We start from the raw sequence: 16,023 nt of genomic DNA on the forward strand, positions 1-16,023 counted from the left end.
AAAACTAATTAAAAAGCTTGCTGCATGTCTGAATACCCTTTATATAAAATTTCATATGTTTAGACCTAAAATTGGTTGAATAGTTTGCTATCAACCGCAAAGATCAAATCTTTGGAACTTTGACTCCTTGGCAACCATATTTTTTGCTAAAAACCGATTAAAAAGCTTGCATTTGTCTGAATACACTTTATGTAAAATTTCAAATGCTTACAACAAAAATTGGCTGCATAATTTAGTAGAGACCGCAGAGGTCAATTTTTTTTTTTAATTTTGACCCCTTAACAGTTATATATATAATTGTATACTATAATAATTAAATACCTACAGATACTAGTGTTTCATCCTTTCGGTAATCATCAATGCAGGGTGTCACGATTAACGCCAGTTGAGAGATTCGAACCCTGACTACAGAAGTCATGTCTGGCTTCATTAGCAAGGACCCAAACACTCGGCTACCGACAACTGTGAGAGATACAGTTGAAATTAAACATTTATTCTTTTTAAATGCTTTTAGTGTCAGAGTGATCTAGTCATTATATGATGATCTACGCATATTACAACTGAAAGTGCTCACTGATAAGAAACAAGTTTCTTAAAGGGGCTGACATTATTATTTACTATAATAATTAAATACCTAAATTTAAATAAAAGTGAATATATATATATATATATATATATATATATATATATATATACACACACACACACACGCTCACACAGAGCTACTATTGTTTAAATTCAATGGTGGTTATTGTCTGTTTACATACTTCATCACCCATTACTTCTGATCACTTCAGTTCAACTTAACATTCATTGTTTTGTTTTTTAGAGGGGGGTGCTGTCTGTATAATACTAAAATGCAACCTATTTACCCAGACATTTTTGACTTCTAATACACAATTCACTGTTGACATGAGTCCCAATCTTTTATTTTAGATTGATCTTTGCTCTAAGGGTACTTATAATAATGGTGTTTTTAGAGTAAAACACATTCTATGTGTGCAGAAAAAAAGGTCAGAGAAAGTAGGTTAAATTTTGGGTCTTGGGAGGAGAGAAGTAAGTATTTTTTATAGGCAATAAAAAACGAATTAGCTTTAAATTAAATTGGAGTGGACTGAGGAGGAGGAGGAGGAGGAAGCAGTAAAAGTGTGAACATTTTAAATAGACAACATCACTTGGAATTCCTAAATGGTCACCCATTGTGGTACCGACCAGGCTCAATGTTGCTTAACTTTGGTCTAATGGGAACTGGTGTGTCAATGTGATTATGCCTATATATATGCCATATATACAGGGCGACCCATAAAAAATGGGTCCTGACTCTAATTAGGCCCCGTTTCGAAGTGTTTTGTTCGAATGAAATGAAACTTTGGACATATGTGTGTTTATGGGAAATTATACTTATTTATACCAATCCTTTAATTTATGGAGCTCGATGTAAATGATAAAAGGTCTATATTCTAAATTTCAAGATGTTTATCTTACCGTTTATTTCTTTAAGCATATTAAAATGTCCAATAAATATATATATATATATATATATATATATATATATATATGTTTTATTTTTTATTACGATATTTTTCTGTTAAGTTACATTATTGTGTCGACTACACGGCCGTTTTTTGGCCGTCATGTCGTGTAGCCGAAACAATAATGTACCTATTTACAATGCCTCCCCACGGGACAGAGTTAGACACCAGGGTCGTTTTTTAACGTGGAGAAAAGGTACAAAAATAAAAATTGTCTCAGTTGTGAAGGATTTCTCCTCCACTGAAAGAGAACGAGAAATGGAAGTGCCGCATCTGAAGAACAGATACTACACTTTGATCTTGGCCAAGTAACTTAACAGAAAAATATGGTAATAAAAAATAAAACGCATATTTGCTCTACAACAGTATTGAGAACTTCAGGTTTTTATTAATTACCATTTCTACTATATATATATATATATATATATATAGTAAGTTATGAAAATGTATGGCAATTACACTACACAGAATCTTCCACATTTCATCCCCAGAGGGAATCGTCAGGCTAAAATGCATGGAATTTGTGTTACTTGATATGTTAATGTATACATATGCTATTTAGTTTAGCTAGCTAACCAATCAGATTCATTTTTTATTCCTGCCAGGTTTGTTTTCATCAGCTTATGGGTAGGCTTCACTCAGACAAGGTTTAGCTGACTTCTATTTCCTATTCTTCTCTGTTTTGTATAGGGTAATGCCCCTCCCGCTTATGTCTCAAATTAATAGTTGAACTTATCTTAACACATGCATGCTTTGAGTATTCTTATTTTTTGATCAGTTGAGTTAATATTTTTTCTCATAATGTTATTGTCAATTAAAGGTTATTCTTTGTATACAGTGTTTTGCTTCTACAATTTAATAGAATCTCAGATATCCCATTTAGACATATTCTACACAGGTCATCTAAATTTCTACAGACCTGTTGTATTATTTTCAACTTGACTGTTGGTGAGCACTTATTTTCTTCAAGCTCTGAGTAATGGGTTGCTAGTGTTATTCTTATTCAGTGTTTTTTTCTTATTGAATGTGCTTTTATGGCCGTATATATTTGGTTTTAAAATCTTGAGAAGTCATACCTATGTAATCCTTCTTTTAGGTTTTTTCAACAGAATTTTCAATTCAGGGTTTTTTTTTAGCAAATATTGTAGCTTGATAAACAATGCTTTTGGTTAAGCATTTATTTTGAGGTCGGAAAGGTGCACGAATTCTACAGTTATAACTTTTCCTTTCATTGTTACTTTTTATTTCTGTTTGGATGATTGTCCATTCCGGTTTATGTTATTGCTATTTTTAGTGGTTATATTTTTGTTCTTTTTGATGCTATTTTTATTGTTGCTATATTGATCACATTTTTTATAGAATTTATTTTTTCTACTGCTCCTATTTATTATTTTATTATGTGTTTTTATTATCATCTCAAAGTTTTTGCACCAACTATAGGACAGTTTTAAGTTTAACAATTTTTTGTTAGGATTGATTACAGGGCATTGTTTTTCAATGAGAATTTAGTTTTTAGTATTTGATTATAGAACAAAGTATACCAAATTATATTTCTTCTTGTATTAAGATCATTTATGGTTTAAGGATCCAATCAAATGGGCAAAAAAAAAAGAACAGCTTTTGATCGATGCTGGTTGACCTTAACTTTCGTGTATGCTCATGGCATTGTAAACAAGCATAAAAAATAATTGTTTCGTTTCTCGTCAGCAAAATGTATTTTTTAATGTATAATAGGATTTTTACTTTTTTTTTTTTTATTTATGAAACTTTTTAATAAACAAACTAGGGATAATTATCTTACATTTTAATAGTTGCATTACTTTTCGGTAGGTATTTTAATTTTTAAATAAGGAAAACCAGAGTTGTTTCATTTTTCTTGTTAATGTAGGCAAAAGTTTATTTTAAAAAAAGGGATGGAGGGAATATTAATTTTTTTATGTCAGGCATAAAAATCTTTGGTAGTTAACATATTGGTGGTTTTGAGTGCCAAACACACTAATTAGTAGTCAATAACATTTGTACTGGCATTAGATTAATGAATATAATAGGAGTTATCTACCTTAAGTCCCAACAAATAAAAATTAAAATCTAAAATGACTTCACTATATTGTGGCCAAAGCCTGTTAGTTAGTTTTTTGTAAAGATAAATTTATTTCATATTCTCTTCATTTAGTGCTCACTTTTTTATAGTTATTTAATTATTAATCTGGTCGATGCTCATATATTGTTCTTTCCAATACTATTACTTATTATTTCATATTATTTACTTGAAAAATAATAACTAATCAACCTAATATACAATTTCAGAGTAAAAAGAGGCCGAATCTTACAGATATTCACTAATTTTATTTTTGATGTAGAGTTCTATATTTTCATCTTTGCATAATAAATACTTTTTTGGCATTGTAAAAAAAAAAAAAATAGAATCTATTCTACTGAATGATATTCGTTAATAAGTAAAATAGTTAATAATAATAAAAACTTTAATTGATAAATGAATCATAAAAAAATATTTTATTTTGTAGTGAATGGTCACATTTTCCTGTTTTGACTTGCTATTAGCATTTATTTCTGCCAACTTGGACTAACAATACATTTAACACTTAGTTGCTGGAATTTCATTTTGGCTTTTTCCTTATATTTACACATTGGCAAATAATGCATGTATTGCACTTTGCAAATTGTTAGTTAAATTCTCACATGCCCTGATTTTAGTAGTGCTTCCACTTTTCTTTTTTATACATTTTTAATGATTTGGGTCACTTCAAGCATACATCTATATATTCTGAATTTATGATTTCTTTCATTAAAGCACTATTAATATTATTATTGATGCTATTATAATTGCCATAAAAATAACTTGATTACTTTTTTTTCATTTTCAGCTGATTTTTACAGATTCAGTGCTATTAACATTTTTAGTGCATTCCAGTATCATTGTTTTTATTGTTTTAATCATTCGATTTGAATTTGTTTAGGTTAGATGATCAACACAATAAAAAAAAATCATTTGTTTAAAAATGACACTTTTTTAATATTCAAATATGTAAACCCAAATAACATTTCTTTCACTTTCTTAACAAAACTAACATTTATTTTATAAAAAAATCTTTTTTTTAAGAAACCTGTACACTTTTGAAAAAGGTAGAATTATTGCAGGTTTTGGGTTTTCCAACCATCAAACCCCCTCATCTTCCCTACATCTCCCAAAAAATCTGGGATTAATGAAATGTGGGTGTATTTCAGCAGTCGATCTTTGGACCTTTATTATTCCTGATATTCATAAATAACCTCTGATAAAATTGTCTCTGAGATGGGTATATTTGCTGACGACACCACACTCTATAACAGGCACAAGGGGAAAACAAATGGACACATATCCAAGGCAATGGCAGAAACCCTAGAAGAAGACCTCCAGACTGTTATGGAATGGGGACAAAATTGGATGGTAACATTCAATGCTGCTTTCCTTTAATAATTACAAGAGACCTTCTCAACCACTAATAGCTATGTCTAATTATACATTACCTGAATGTACTTTGTTCAAATTTCTCTGGTTAATGTTCAGAGAACATGAGTTGGAACTGATACATTGAGGGCATTGCCAAGACTGCTGCAAAGAAAGTGGGCTCTCCACCATGTTAGAAAGTTACACCTGATAGTATCATGTACCTCTACAAGGCCACCATTCACCCATGTATGGAGTATTGTTGCCACATTTGGGCTTGTGCATCTGCTATTAGTCTCTCCCTTTTAGACAGGGTTCAAGAGAATCACCAACCTGTCAATTAGGCTTCAACCTCCATCCCATCGATGAACTGTTGCATCTCTCTGCCTTTTTTACAAGTACAGGGTGGAACAATAAATTTGTCGCCCTAAAGAAAACAACACTACAGCTTTATTTTAAAACTTTTTATTTAAAAAAATCAATTCAATTAACGTGATTATGTAGTCTAGCTGACATCTATTCATTGTAGCCGCCTTCAGCCTCAATCACTGCATCGATACAGGTCTGAAGCTGGGAGCATAACTTTTCCACAAGTGCCAGCAGTAGCTCGGTGAATACTCAGTGGATAACGGCGATCAGGCTGGCTTTGGTGTTGTGAGAGGTCATATTGGTGATGTTTTCGACATATGACCAAATAAAGCAGTTCAGCAGGTTCAGGTCGGAGAAGGAGGGGGCGGCAGTGAGAGAAGGCTACAAAGTCGTAGCACTCTTTCTGCAGCCAATCTGGGTCTCTTTGGACTTGTGAGCTGGCACCGAGTCCTGCTGCCACACCCAGGGTCTGACAGCATCCACATGATTGCACCAGGAAGCCTTCTACTCTAATAGTTTCTTCCCTTGGACTGCTAGACTTTAGAATTCCCTTCCAGGTTCCTGCTTCTCTGAGTGCACTGACATGCAGAAGTTCAACTGTAATGTAAACAGACACCTTGCTGCTCAACTCCCTACATAGTATCTCTGCAAATTATGCCCCAGATAGTAGCTTCCTACATCAAAGTGGTACTGTGCCTTGTTTGGGCTGAAAATACAACAAAAAAATTAGGGGAAAAAAAAAACAAAAATTGAGCTTCACTGTATTGTTATTAGTGCACTATTGCATCCTCAACCAATTCTAGAGATTTGTTAATGTGTATAATTTGTTGGAGAGGCTGGCTTTATTCGTTACATATATCTACATAGAGATCCAAGGCACTGTGTGTGTCTTTCATTTTCCAAGTATAGTATCTCCCTATTTACTTGTCTCCCCATGAGATTTAATGTGGAAAAAATCCAGCTCCTTAAAAAGGAGCACTCTCAATTGAGATAAAAACTAAAAATGGCCTCAGTCTAGAAGGATTTCTCTTACCCTGATCGAAGGAAAAAAAGATGAAGTGTAGTATCTGAACACTTTGCTTCGAGCCAAAAGACCAAGAAAATATCAGATTCTTTAATCACTTTTGAAATATATATATATTTTTTTTATATTCCTCCAATTTTACTTCAAAGGAATAACTATTTTCTTGCTTTAAAGCAAAAATTATGTGACTGGCAACAAATAAGCCTGTTCTGCAATAACTTAGGATGTTATAAAGGCAATCTTTTTGTCAAACAATTATTGTGTCAGAAACAAATTCTGTCTTAAAGATTGGCAACTGCCAACTAAGAAATTAGCAAAGTAACTTCAATTTCTATTAGATATGTTGCTTAATGCTATTTTTAAATGGTATGAACCCATAATTCCTCCCAGCTATTAATAAAATGACAAGACATTCATCTACAATAAATATTGCACACAGAAATACCTCTATTTATATTAAAACTAAAGTGTTACTATTAAATGATCTACAATGGATTGATATTTTGTGAAAAAAGCTAAACCAGATCTACAAAGAAACATCTACTCATATGTTCTCTCTTTCTCAATAAAAAAAAAGAACATCAACAATTATAAGTGAATTATAAAAATTGTTTATATTGCCATGATTTTTTAAACTTTAATATTTTGTTTTGTCATTTTTGGTTATTTATGTCAAATTTTTAATCATTTTTTTTTTTCAATCATTTTCTAAAGAATGTATAATTAAACACTATTTTTCTGTGTTTTTTTTTTTTTTAATTTTATTTAATCATGACGTTTGTTATTTTGTAATATAATCAATATTCTCATTTAATAGTTTTCAATTGCAGAAATTGCCAGCGGAGATATGTTATAGATTTTGATTTGCTGATATTTTTTTAATTTAATAAACTTACACCAACAATTGAAATATTTTGACTTTGATTTGATTGATCTCCATTTTGTTTATAAATTCTAAAATATGCATGCGTTATTAAGGATTATTTTTTTAAGTCATCAATTTGTAAACTGTTTTTAATATTTATTTATTTCAGTTGAAGAAATTTTGTGGAAGTTTTATGAGAAATATTCTAAAAATAATTTAATAGTTTCTATTATTTTCAGGTTATACACACATAAGCACTTTTAACATTGTTTTTTATTAAGAATATAAATGTTTTTATGTTATAATTCTTTTTTGTTTCTTTTAAAAACATAAATGTTCTGTTATGAATTGGATAGCTGAATTGATTTGTGAAATTGTTATTTTTTTCTGAGATTTCAATGAACTTTATTTTACATTTAATTTTTATTATTTTATATTTTTTTACTTATAGTATTGTTTTTTTTAAGAAACAAATTATTTTTCACTGAAAAACTTAAAAATTGTTTCATGTTTGATTAAGAGATAAAAATATTTCAAGAAAACTTTTTGTAGAATTTGAAATGGTAATATAGGAAAAAGGTGATGGATAATGAGTTAATTGCTAATTAGAAAAATTGCAATTGATTTTTTTGATTTTGAACATAATTCAGTCCTAAACGAAATATTTAACATGCATTTTGCGTAATTGAAAAAAAAAGCCTTAGATAAACAAACATTCATTAATTCAGCTTTAGATAATTATAGTTTTAATCTGCTCAATATAATTTACTAAATATAATAAACGTCATTTGTAAAAATAATTATAAAACCATTTTTCTGATAGTTTGAACATTTTCCCTTGCTTTGTATTTTACAGCTGCAATAGAATCTTTTACCAGAGTTATTAAGTTTCAACTTAATATCTCTGGTAGAAAATATATTTATATTTGTACCTTAGTTGGTTTGACTTTAATCAACTTATGACTGAATTAAAATTTTCAAACATCTTGTTTAGCCTTACAAAAAATAAAAACAGCATTCTAGAATGCTGTAACGCACAATTTTGACATCTTAAGAATGTTATTTTGAAACAAAGTTGAACCTAGGCAATTAACCAGTTTTTCTAAATGTAGATGCATAGAAATAAATGCTAAAGTTTGATTTGATTATATTGTGTATGAAGAGTTTATTTTTTATTGTTTTGCATTCATAATGATCAACTTGGCTAATCTTATCAAGCTTTATTGCAATGTTCTTTGCATCACAGCATTTTTCCATCATTTTTATTACATGAAAAGTTTTTTTTTTATCACATGACATATCACTTAATAAATCTACGGGCCTAATAAAACAACAACTTTCACACAAAATTTGACTTTATTCATCAACATAATCTTGTTCTTGGGTGATACACTGATTCCAACACTCCTCTCTGACAATCCAATGCCTTTTTTGTAGAACAAGTTATCTTTGGCCTCAAAATACAACTCGGTTTCCAGTATCACTTTTTTAATTGGAGTTAACTTTCTTTCCCTGGAGCATTCTTTTGAAGTCTGCAAACAGCTAGTAGCCTGGGGAATAGGTTGGGTACAGAAGAAATTCAAAGTGCAATTCATTTCCATTGTTTTAATCTACTTGCAATATAATGAAGGAGTATTTTTTTTCTTCATTTGTCGCCTTTTTTTAAATTTCTTCCTTCAAATCCCCAATAATGCTATGTAATATTTGCTATTGATGGTTCTTTCTTTCTCCAAATAAGTGATTAACAAAATACCTTGTGAATTCTGAAATACAACGTTCAAAACCCTGCCTGCTAATGTTTGCGTATTTGATTGCTTTGGATGGCTTACGCTTGCTGCTCTCAACTCAGCTGATAGCTGATTTGTCTCTAATGTTAACTGATAAATCTATGTTTTATCCATTCACATATTGAAGCAAAACTCTTGCTTATCATGTTGATTCAAACAATGCCCTGAATTGTTGACACATTGTAGTTTTTGATTAATTGTTAGCAAATGCCACACACACTTTCAACATAATTTTCCCATTAACAAATGTTCATGCAAAACAATGAATATGTTGCCTTCTAATATCTTCAATTACTCAAATAGCTTTGATTTATGATCATTCAAAATGAGTTTGTGAACGTTTTTTATGTTTTCTGAAACGGCTGCCGAATTTGAGTGACTTGAGCATTCGTAATTTGTGTCTATACGATCGTGTTTTAAGTCCACATACTATCTTTTAATCATGGTTTGAATGTAGAAGAATCCAAATAACATTTTGCTTTAATAGTATTTCCCATCAGATAGAAATATTTTATCAACACATGAAATTCAGATTATTCCATTGTTTTGAAATTTTTAAAGAAATAATCTGATTGGATTCAAATTGACACATGTCATTTGAAAGTGTTTAATTAAAAAAATCTTTGGTACTTGTGCATTTAACGAACCAGACGACGTAACTCAGCATTTGCTTGGCTTTGTCCAACGCATGACGTCAACAGCCGGATAAAACCGAGCGTTGCCGATTAAGCAGACGAGAATTTCGCTATCAATTGGAAGAGTGTCACAACTCAAGAAGCGCTTATTTGAAGAGAGTTAAAAAAAAAATTTTGTTTTAAAAAGATAACTGACGAAATAATAATGAATATTACAAACCTTGCGGACCAGCTCCAGATCCCAGAGGCTGCACTAAACTTCAACGAAAATTGTTGGCAGAAGAGAAAAGGTGTTTACATTTTGGCCAGGATTGTGTACTTGCAAAGGGAACAAGCCTTTCCGACGGTTACGGTTGGAGGTGTAGAAGTGTAACATGTCGTCGATGGACCTCCATTAGGATTGGGACCTTCTTCTCAAAATCCCGACTAACCATCGCATGTATACTAAAAATAATATACTTATGGGCGTTCGAGATGGCATCTACAAAAAATCTCCATCGCGAATGTGGGTTACGTTCTCGCCACACAATTGTGGATTGGAAATTTTTCCTGCGTGATATATGCAGCCAGGGATTATTTTCTTAGGAATCCCCGGCAGATTGGAGGCCCAGGCCATACAGTAGAAACCGACAAGTCCATTTATAACCGCAGAAAACACAACGTCGGCAGACTTCTGACACGGATGGTCTGGGTCTTCGGTGGATACGACCCCGCCGAAAAGAAGGGTTTCTTGGTCACTGTACCAAATAGGAACGCCGAAACCCTCCTTCCACTAATAAATAAATTAAAAAAAGTCCTTGTTTCTGGCGAAAAAAATGTACAAATAATCCTTGTTCCTGCCCCCCCCCCCCCAAAAAAAAATGCTTTTTGTTGCACTTTTTTAGGCTTTTTCCATTTATTTGACATAAAGAGTTGCAAAAAAAAAAAAAAAAAAGATTAACTTTTACGTGTTTAAGACATAGACAATGTTTTTTACATTAAAAATTGAAAAAAAAAAAAAAACAGTTTAGACAAAAAAAAAAGTTTCCTATTATTTAACAAAAAAAAACTTGTTTTTTATATATATATATATATATATATATATATATATATATATATATATATATATATATATTTTGAAAACAGAAAATAATTCCAAACAATAATAAAAAAAAAAACATGAATGAACGATAGGTTTTTGCTTTTTACTTATTTAATTTTTTTATGTTTCTACATTTTACAATTTCATTGTACAGTTATTTTGTTGTAGCGTTGTTTTTATTTTATCGCCAACGCTCGGTTTTATCCGGCTGTTGACGTCATGCGCCGGACAAAGCCGAGCAAATGCTGAGTTACGTCTGGTTCATTAAATGCACAAGTACCAAATCTTTTATTAGGACTGTCATCTATATCTCAGGCCCACGACTTATTGAGTACTGTGTTAAGTAAAAATTTTGGTAAATCTGTAGTTTTTCATTCAAAATGGTGATTGACTGATGTTAATTAATCTTCTGCTATTTGAAAACAGTACTTCTAAATATTTACCTCTTAGTTTACAGAAAACAACTTACTATTAGAACATGTAGCAAGCCTTCCCATGGCGTCCCCATTAATCTTTCAAGAGACCAATAGATGCACTCATTGTAGCCAAAAAAAAAAAAAAAAAAAACGGTGGTAGTAAAAGAGTGGACCTTCGGCCCCAGAGATGTCTTAACTATTTAAAGTTATCAGTTTCAATGCTAATCCAATCTCAAGGCTGACATCCTGTGCCTCCATACTACACATGAAACAACCTCCCCAGCCAGAATTCCAGGCATGTCTCTAGTCATTTTCCATGCTAGTGCAGTGTATGGAAGTACCATTTATGTACAACAGCCCCATTCAAATGGCCTACCAACTGCGCTATGGACACTCACCAGATTATTGGTGACTTCAATAGCCATAATACAACATGAGGCTATGATTGCACCAATAGAAACGGAGAGCTTCTCTAAAAATGGGCTCTATCCCATGAGCTAGCCATACTGAAAAATAACGAGGATAAACCATTTTTTTCTCAATGTGCGCTGGAAGAAGGATTATGGGGTTATAGTAAACTTAGCATTTGTTACTTCCGAAGTCAGACACAATTTTAAGAAATCTATAAAACAACCAATACCCAAATTCCAGCACTGTCCCATTGTAGTTGAGCTACAACCAGTTGTCCAGCCTATAAGCAAGATCAAGCCTCAATTCAACTATTATAGCTAACTGAGAAACTTTGCATTGGACCAAGACCTATCTGTCTCAAGTGGATATGAATTTTTTTAATTCTTTGTATGGCAGTGTGTGAAGGATAAAATTCGAAAGGATTGCAGAGTGAACTATGTTCCTGGTCTCAATGACTCCAGTAAGAAGATCTACGAGCAGTACATCACAACCTACTACTGTGATCCTTTCTCTGCATAATGCTTGACCTTAGCGAATCACTGTTGAACTCACTAATCGACACTAGGAAAAACGTTGGAGAGAGAAGTCAATAACATTAAAAGATGACTCCTAACAGTAAAGTAGTCTGGAAGACAGAAAATAAACTGAATTCTGTTAACCAACCACAGCAAAGAATGGCCAGGGTAACTCCTAGCCAAGTTCCCAATCAACTGTTGTTGAACGGTAAACTGTTGAAGAAAGAATGCGAATGCCTGAAAAATATGAAGACTGAAATGAAGATTGCAATGGAACTATCAGATTACATCTTCCCACCATTTACGATGGAGGAATTTAAAGTTGCCATGAAATATCTTAAACCAGCCAAAGCTTTAAGTGTTAGATAGCATCAGTACTGAGATAATGCAGCACTTTGACCCAAGGACACTCAAGTGGATTCTGGCACTATAACAGCTGCACCACCTAGTATCAATTCCCTAAGATTTGGAGAAAGGCCAAGCCAGAGAAAGACCCCTATCCTGATTACTTGCTACAGACCCATATCTTTGCTCTGTATCCTATTCAAGCTCATCCTCACATAAATTGCCCAAACTGTGGAGTCCCATCTAATTCCTGACCAATCTAGTTTTCAGCCTTATAAGTCTTGCGTTGGCCAAGTATTGAACTTAACTCAATACATAGAGGATGGGTTCCAGCTGGACTAATCACTAGTGTGATTTTTATAGACCTTATGACCGCCTACGATATGGTTAACCATTGAGCATTTTTATGGTTAACCATTAAGCAGGTGGAGTACGGAGTAGAACAGCCTCTCACAAGATTTAGGTCTGGTCCCCACACTGTTCAATATATATACAAATGACATGCCAAGATTCCATAACATCCTCAGGTTCGTCTATGCAAACAATATGTGCCTTGCAACTCAGTCAAATGACTTCAAAATTATCGAAGATTGATTGATGCAAGTGCTCATGCAATTGTCATCTAATTATGACAAATGTCATCTCAACCCAAACGCAAGTAAAACTAAGGCATGTTCATTCCATCTAAGAACCACCTAACCCAAAGGATGCTCAACATCAACTGAGGAAGTAGTTTTGAAAAACACCCCTTACCCAACTTAAAAATCAATGTGACACACAATTGGACACTGTCATACAGAACCCATGTCAAGAAGCTGTCAACGTGCAACAGCCTATTCATGACTGGCTAAAAGGCTTTTGAAGAGCCAAGATACAGACATTATACCTGTCAGCTTCAGCATTGTGCTACTCGACTACAGAATACTGTACAGCAGCCTGGGCTCATTTCACCCATGCAGCAATGGTTGGTGTTAAGGTCAACAAGGCATGCAGGAAATCTGCCATTTGTTTGCAGGGTGTCCAGAATCGCTTCACCACAAATTAGTCGAGAGGCAATAGTGAAGGCATTGTATGACATGCAGAGCAACGGCAATCGCCATCCCCTATTTGAACATCAAGAGATGTCACAGGAACTATCATCCTGCAAGAGCTCTGCCACTATCACAGGCCTTTGACGAACAATACCAGCATCTTTTCACCTACATTGATAGAATGAGTCAAGGACAACAACAACAACAAAGCTCTTCTGGCACCAAAAGATCTCCCAGCAGGCCCTGATCTCCACCGGAAAAAATGGATAACACTCAACTGGGCCCAAGCGAAGGTTGCCAAAACATGGGACAACCTGCACAAGTGGGACTATGTACTGGACGCCCGGTGTCCTTGTGGCGGTGACATACAGACTACTGCACCTATCCTCAGAGACTGTCTCCTAAGCATGCTTTGACATGGACCTAAGGAATGCCTCAGACACTACCTGATGATGGATACTATGATGACTTAGAAAATATATTTTTACAGTTTTATTGTGAAAATAAAAATCAGTGGTCTTTATAAATGGATCTAAAATATAGTAAAATATAATGCTTTAAAATAGCAGACAATGTCAATGTAGGATGCCATTTGGAGTGAAAAACTAGAGATTTAACTGAATCCTTATTTTTTCCTCATAAAATCAAATGTTGTTACCAATACAAATTTATGAAATGTTTTTTGTAATCTGCATTTTGCTTAAGATTATTTTTTTTTGTTTAATTTGAAATAGGTGAAATATTTACAATCCTATATTCTAAAAGATGAAATTAATTGTGAAAAACATGATTGTAGTTGATCAGTATTTAACCAACAAAAATATTTCTTTTATATTTTTTTATTCTTTGCATCTTAAACATGTCTTATGGATCTAATTTTATCGATATGATTACATTTTCTCTATTTTATTGTAAAAGCATAAATCTACTCTTCTAACAAGGTTACATTGGTTTCTTACGCTGCTGTGGTGTCTATTTTAATGGTTTTAGCTTTTTGTAAATTTTAAAACTTAATGCTAACTTGAATTTTCTGCAGCAGAAGATATATTTTTACAATATTATTTAATAGTGAATTATTTTCAAGATTACTATTCTTTTTCAACCGTGTTGCTTTCATTAAACATTAAGTCGTACAAATTTTGAATCTTTGCAATATTAACCCCCCACCCCTTTATATTGATTCGACTCATCCAACGTTAAAGTACACATTGGTTATCTCCCTTTTGTTATTGATCAAATAGAATTAAAATATTACTTATAGAGATATGTTTACTAAAGTAAAAATATTACTTTTAATTACAAGATTTTTTTTTATACAATTACTGTTTGTTTTGTAAATGAAATCATATCCATATTTTGAATGTTTTGTAATCCATGCATCAAACTGATGCAGTTGTATTTAAAAACCCAATGAAATCACCCTTTAGAATACAATACAAATATAATCAAACAATCAGGCAAAATCCTGTTGTGTCTTAGTTTAAACATAGATTAATAAATATAAATTTTAAGGACATAATAAAACATCAGCTTATTTTTATTTTTTTGTGTTCAAGCAATTTATTTAACACTCGATATTTAAAGCTAAATTGAACATTATTTTTCAATTTTGAATTAACATGAAGATCAGACTATTTCAATTGAAATATTGTAAAAAATGAAAATGAATTTCTAAAACTCATTGATATTAATATATTTTACAATTTTATTTTCCTTTAAATTTCATTTCCAGAAAACAATTTTTCAATTTTTTTTTCATTATTGATTCTAGGTTAATATAGACTTATAACATTAAGTCTATATTAACCTAGAATCCTCTCAATTTTATTACATTTTTAGCTGATCATTTCATCAATAATGAAAAAGGGATTTTATAATCTTTTTTCCTTTTTATGTTTAATACTTTTTATTCTTGCTTAACTGTATCTTTTATTCAAGGACAAATTTCACTGAAGCTATTCATGATGTTAACAAAATGCTATTTAGAAGTGTATGTATATATATATATATATATATATATATTAAAAGTAGATATTAATATAATTTATTCTTTAAAGTTATCTCTAAAATTAGAAAGTGAAACATCTCTGAAGTATTAGATTTGTTTTAGATAATGAACTTTTTCTTAATTTCTTGCACATGTGGATGGTTAAGAAAAACGGTTTTTGAATGAATTTAATTCCTGAAATATTTTTTTCTTCTCGTATCCTTCTGTTCATTAGGTAGTTTGCCTTGTCTTTCAGGAAAAGGAATCAGCCAAGTTTCAACACTCATCAGAGGACAACGAAGTAAGATTTTGTTTTTTGTCTAGCTCCAAATCTTTTCATCTTCTTGACCTGAAATAGCTCCATTTCTAGATATGGTTTATTTCTTGTTGTATTTCGTTTATTACTTTGCTTTCCCCACAGATTTTAAGTTTTGTTGTATCTGGCTAGTCATTTTTTTCCAATCTTTCTCATTTTTCTCTGTAATATCTGAATGGTTAAAGCAAAGTCATTTACTTTTTTATTTGTTTATTCTTCCCATTAAAGTTTTCTTTTCTGAAGATCAAACAGGATAATCTC

General features: G+C 31.9%; 1 protein-coding gene across 15 annotated transcripts in view; it reads left to right on the forward strand.

Annotated features, from left to right (window-relative positions):
- LOC145276902 (uncharacterized) overlaps positions 1–16,023 on the forward strand; it is a 296,930-nt gene that overhangs the window by 240,648 nt on the left and 40,259 nt on the right. For 9 of the 15 annotated variants that reach the window (XM_080128348.1, XM_080128358.1, XM_080128349.1 and 6 more), the window contains one exon: positions 15,703–15,747. The exons of the other annotated variants lie outside the window; for them this stretch is intronic. In XM_080128348.1, the coding sequence (XP_079984474.1) occupies positions 15,703–15,747 (45 nt within the window). The remainder of the gene's footprint in view (positions 1–15,702; positions 15,748–16,023) is intronic. 15 annotated transcript variants of the gene reach the window in all.

The sequence above is a fragment of the Euprymna scolopes genome, chromosome 5 (genome assembly GCF_053919585.1).
Source record: "Euprymna scolopes isolate OS-2025 chromosome 5, ASM5391958v1, whole genome shotgun sequence".
NCBI classification, from domain to species: domain Eukaryota; kingdom Metazoa; phylum Mollusca; class Cephalopoda; order Sepiida; family Sepiolidae; genus Euprymna; species Euprymna scolopes.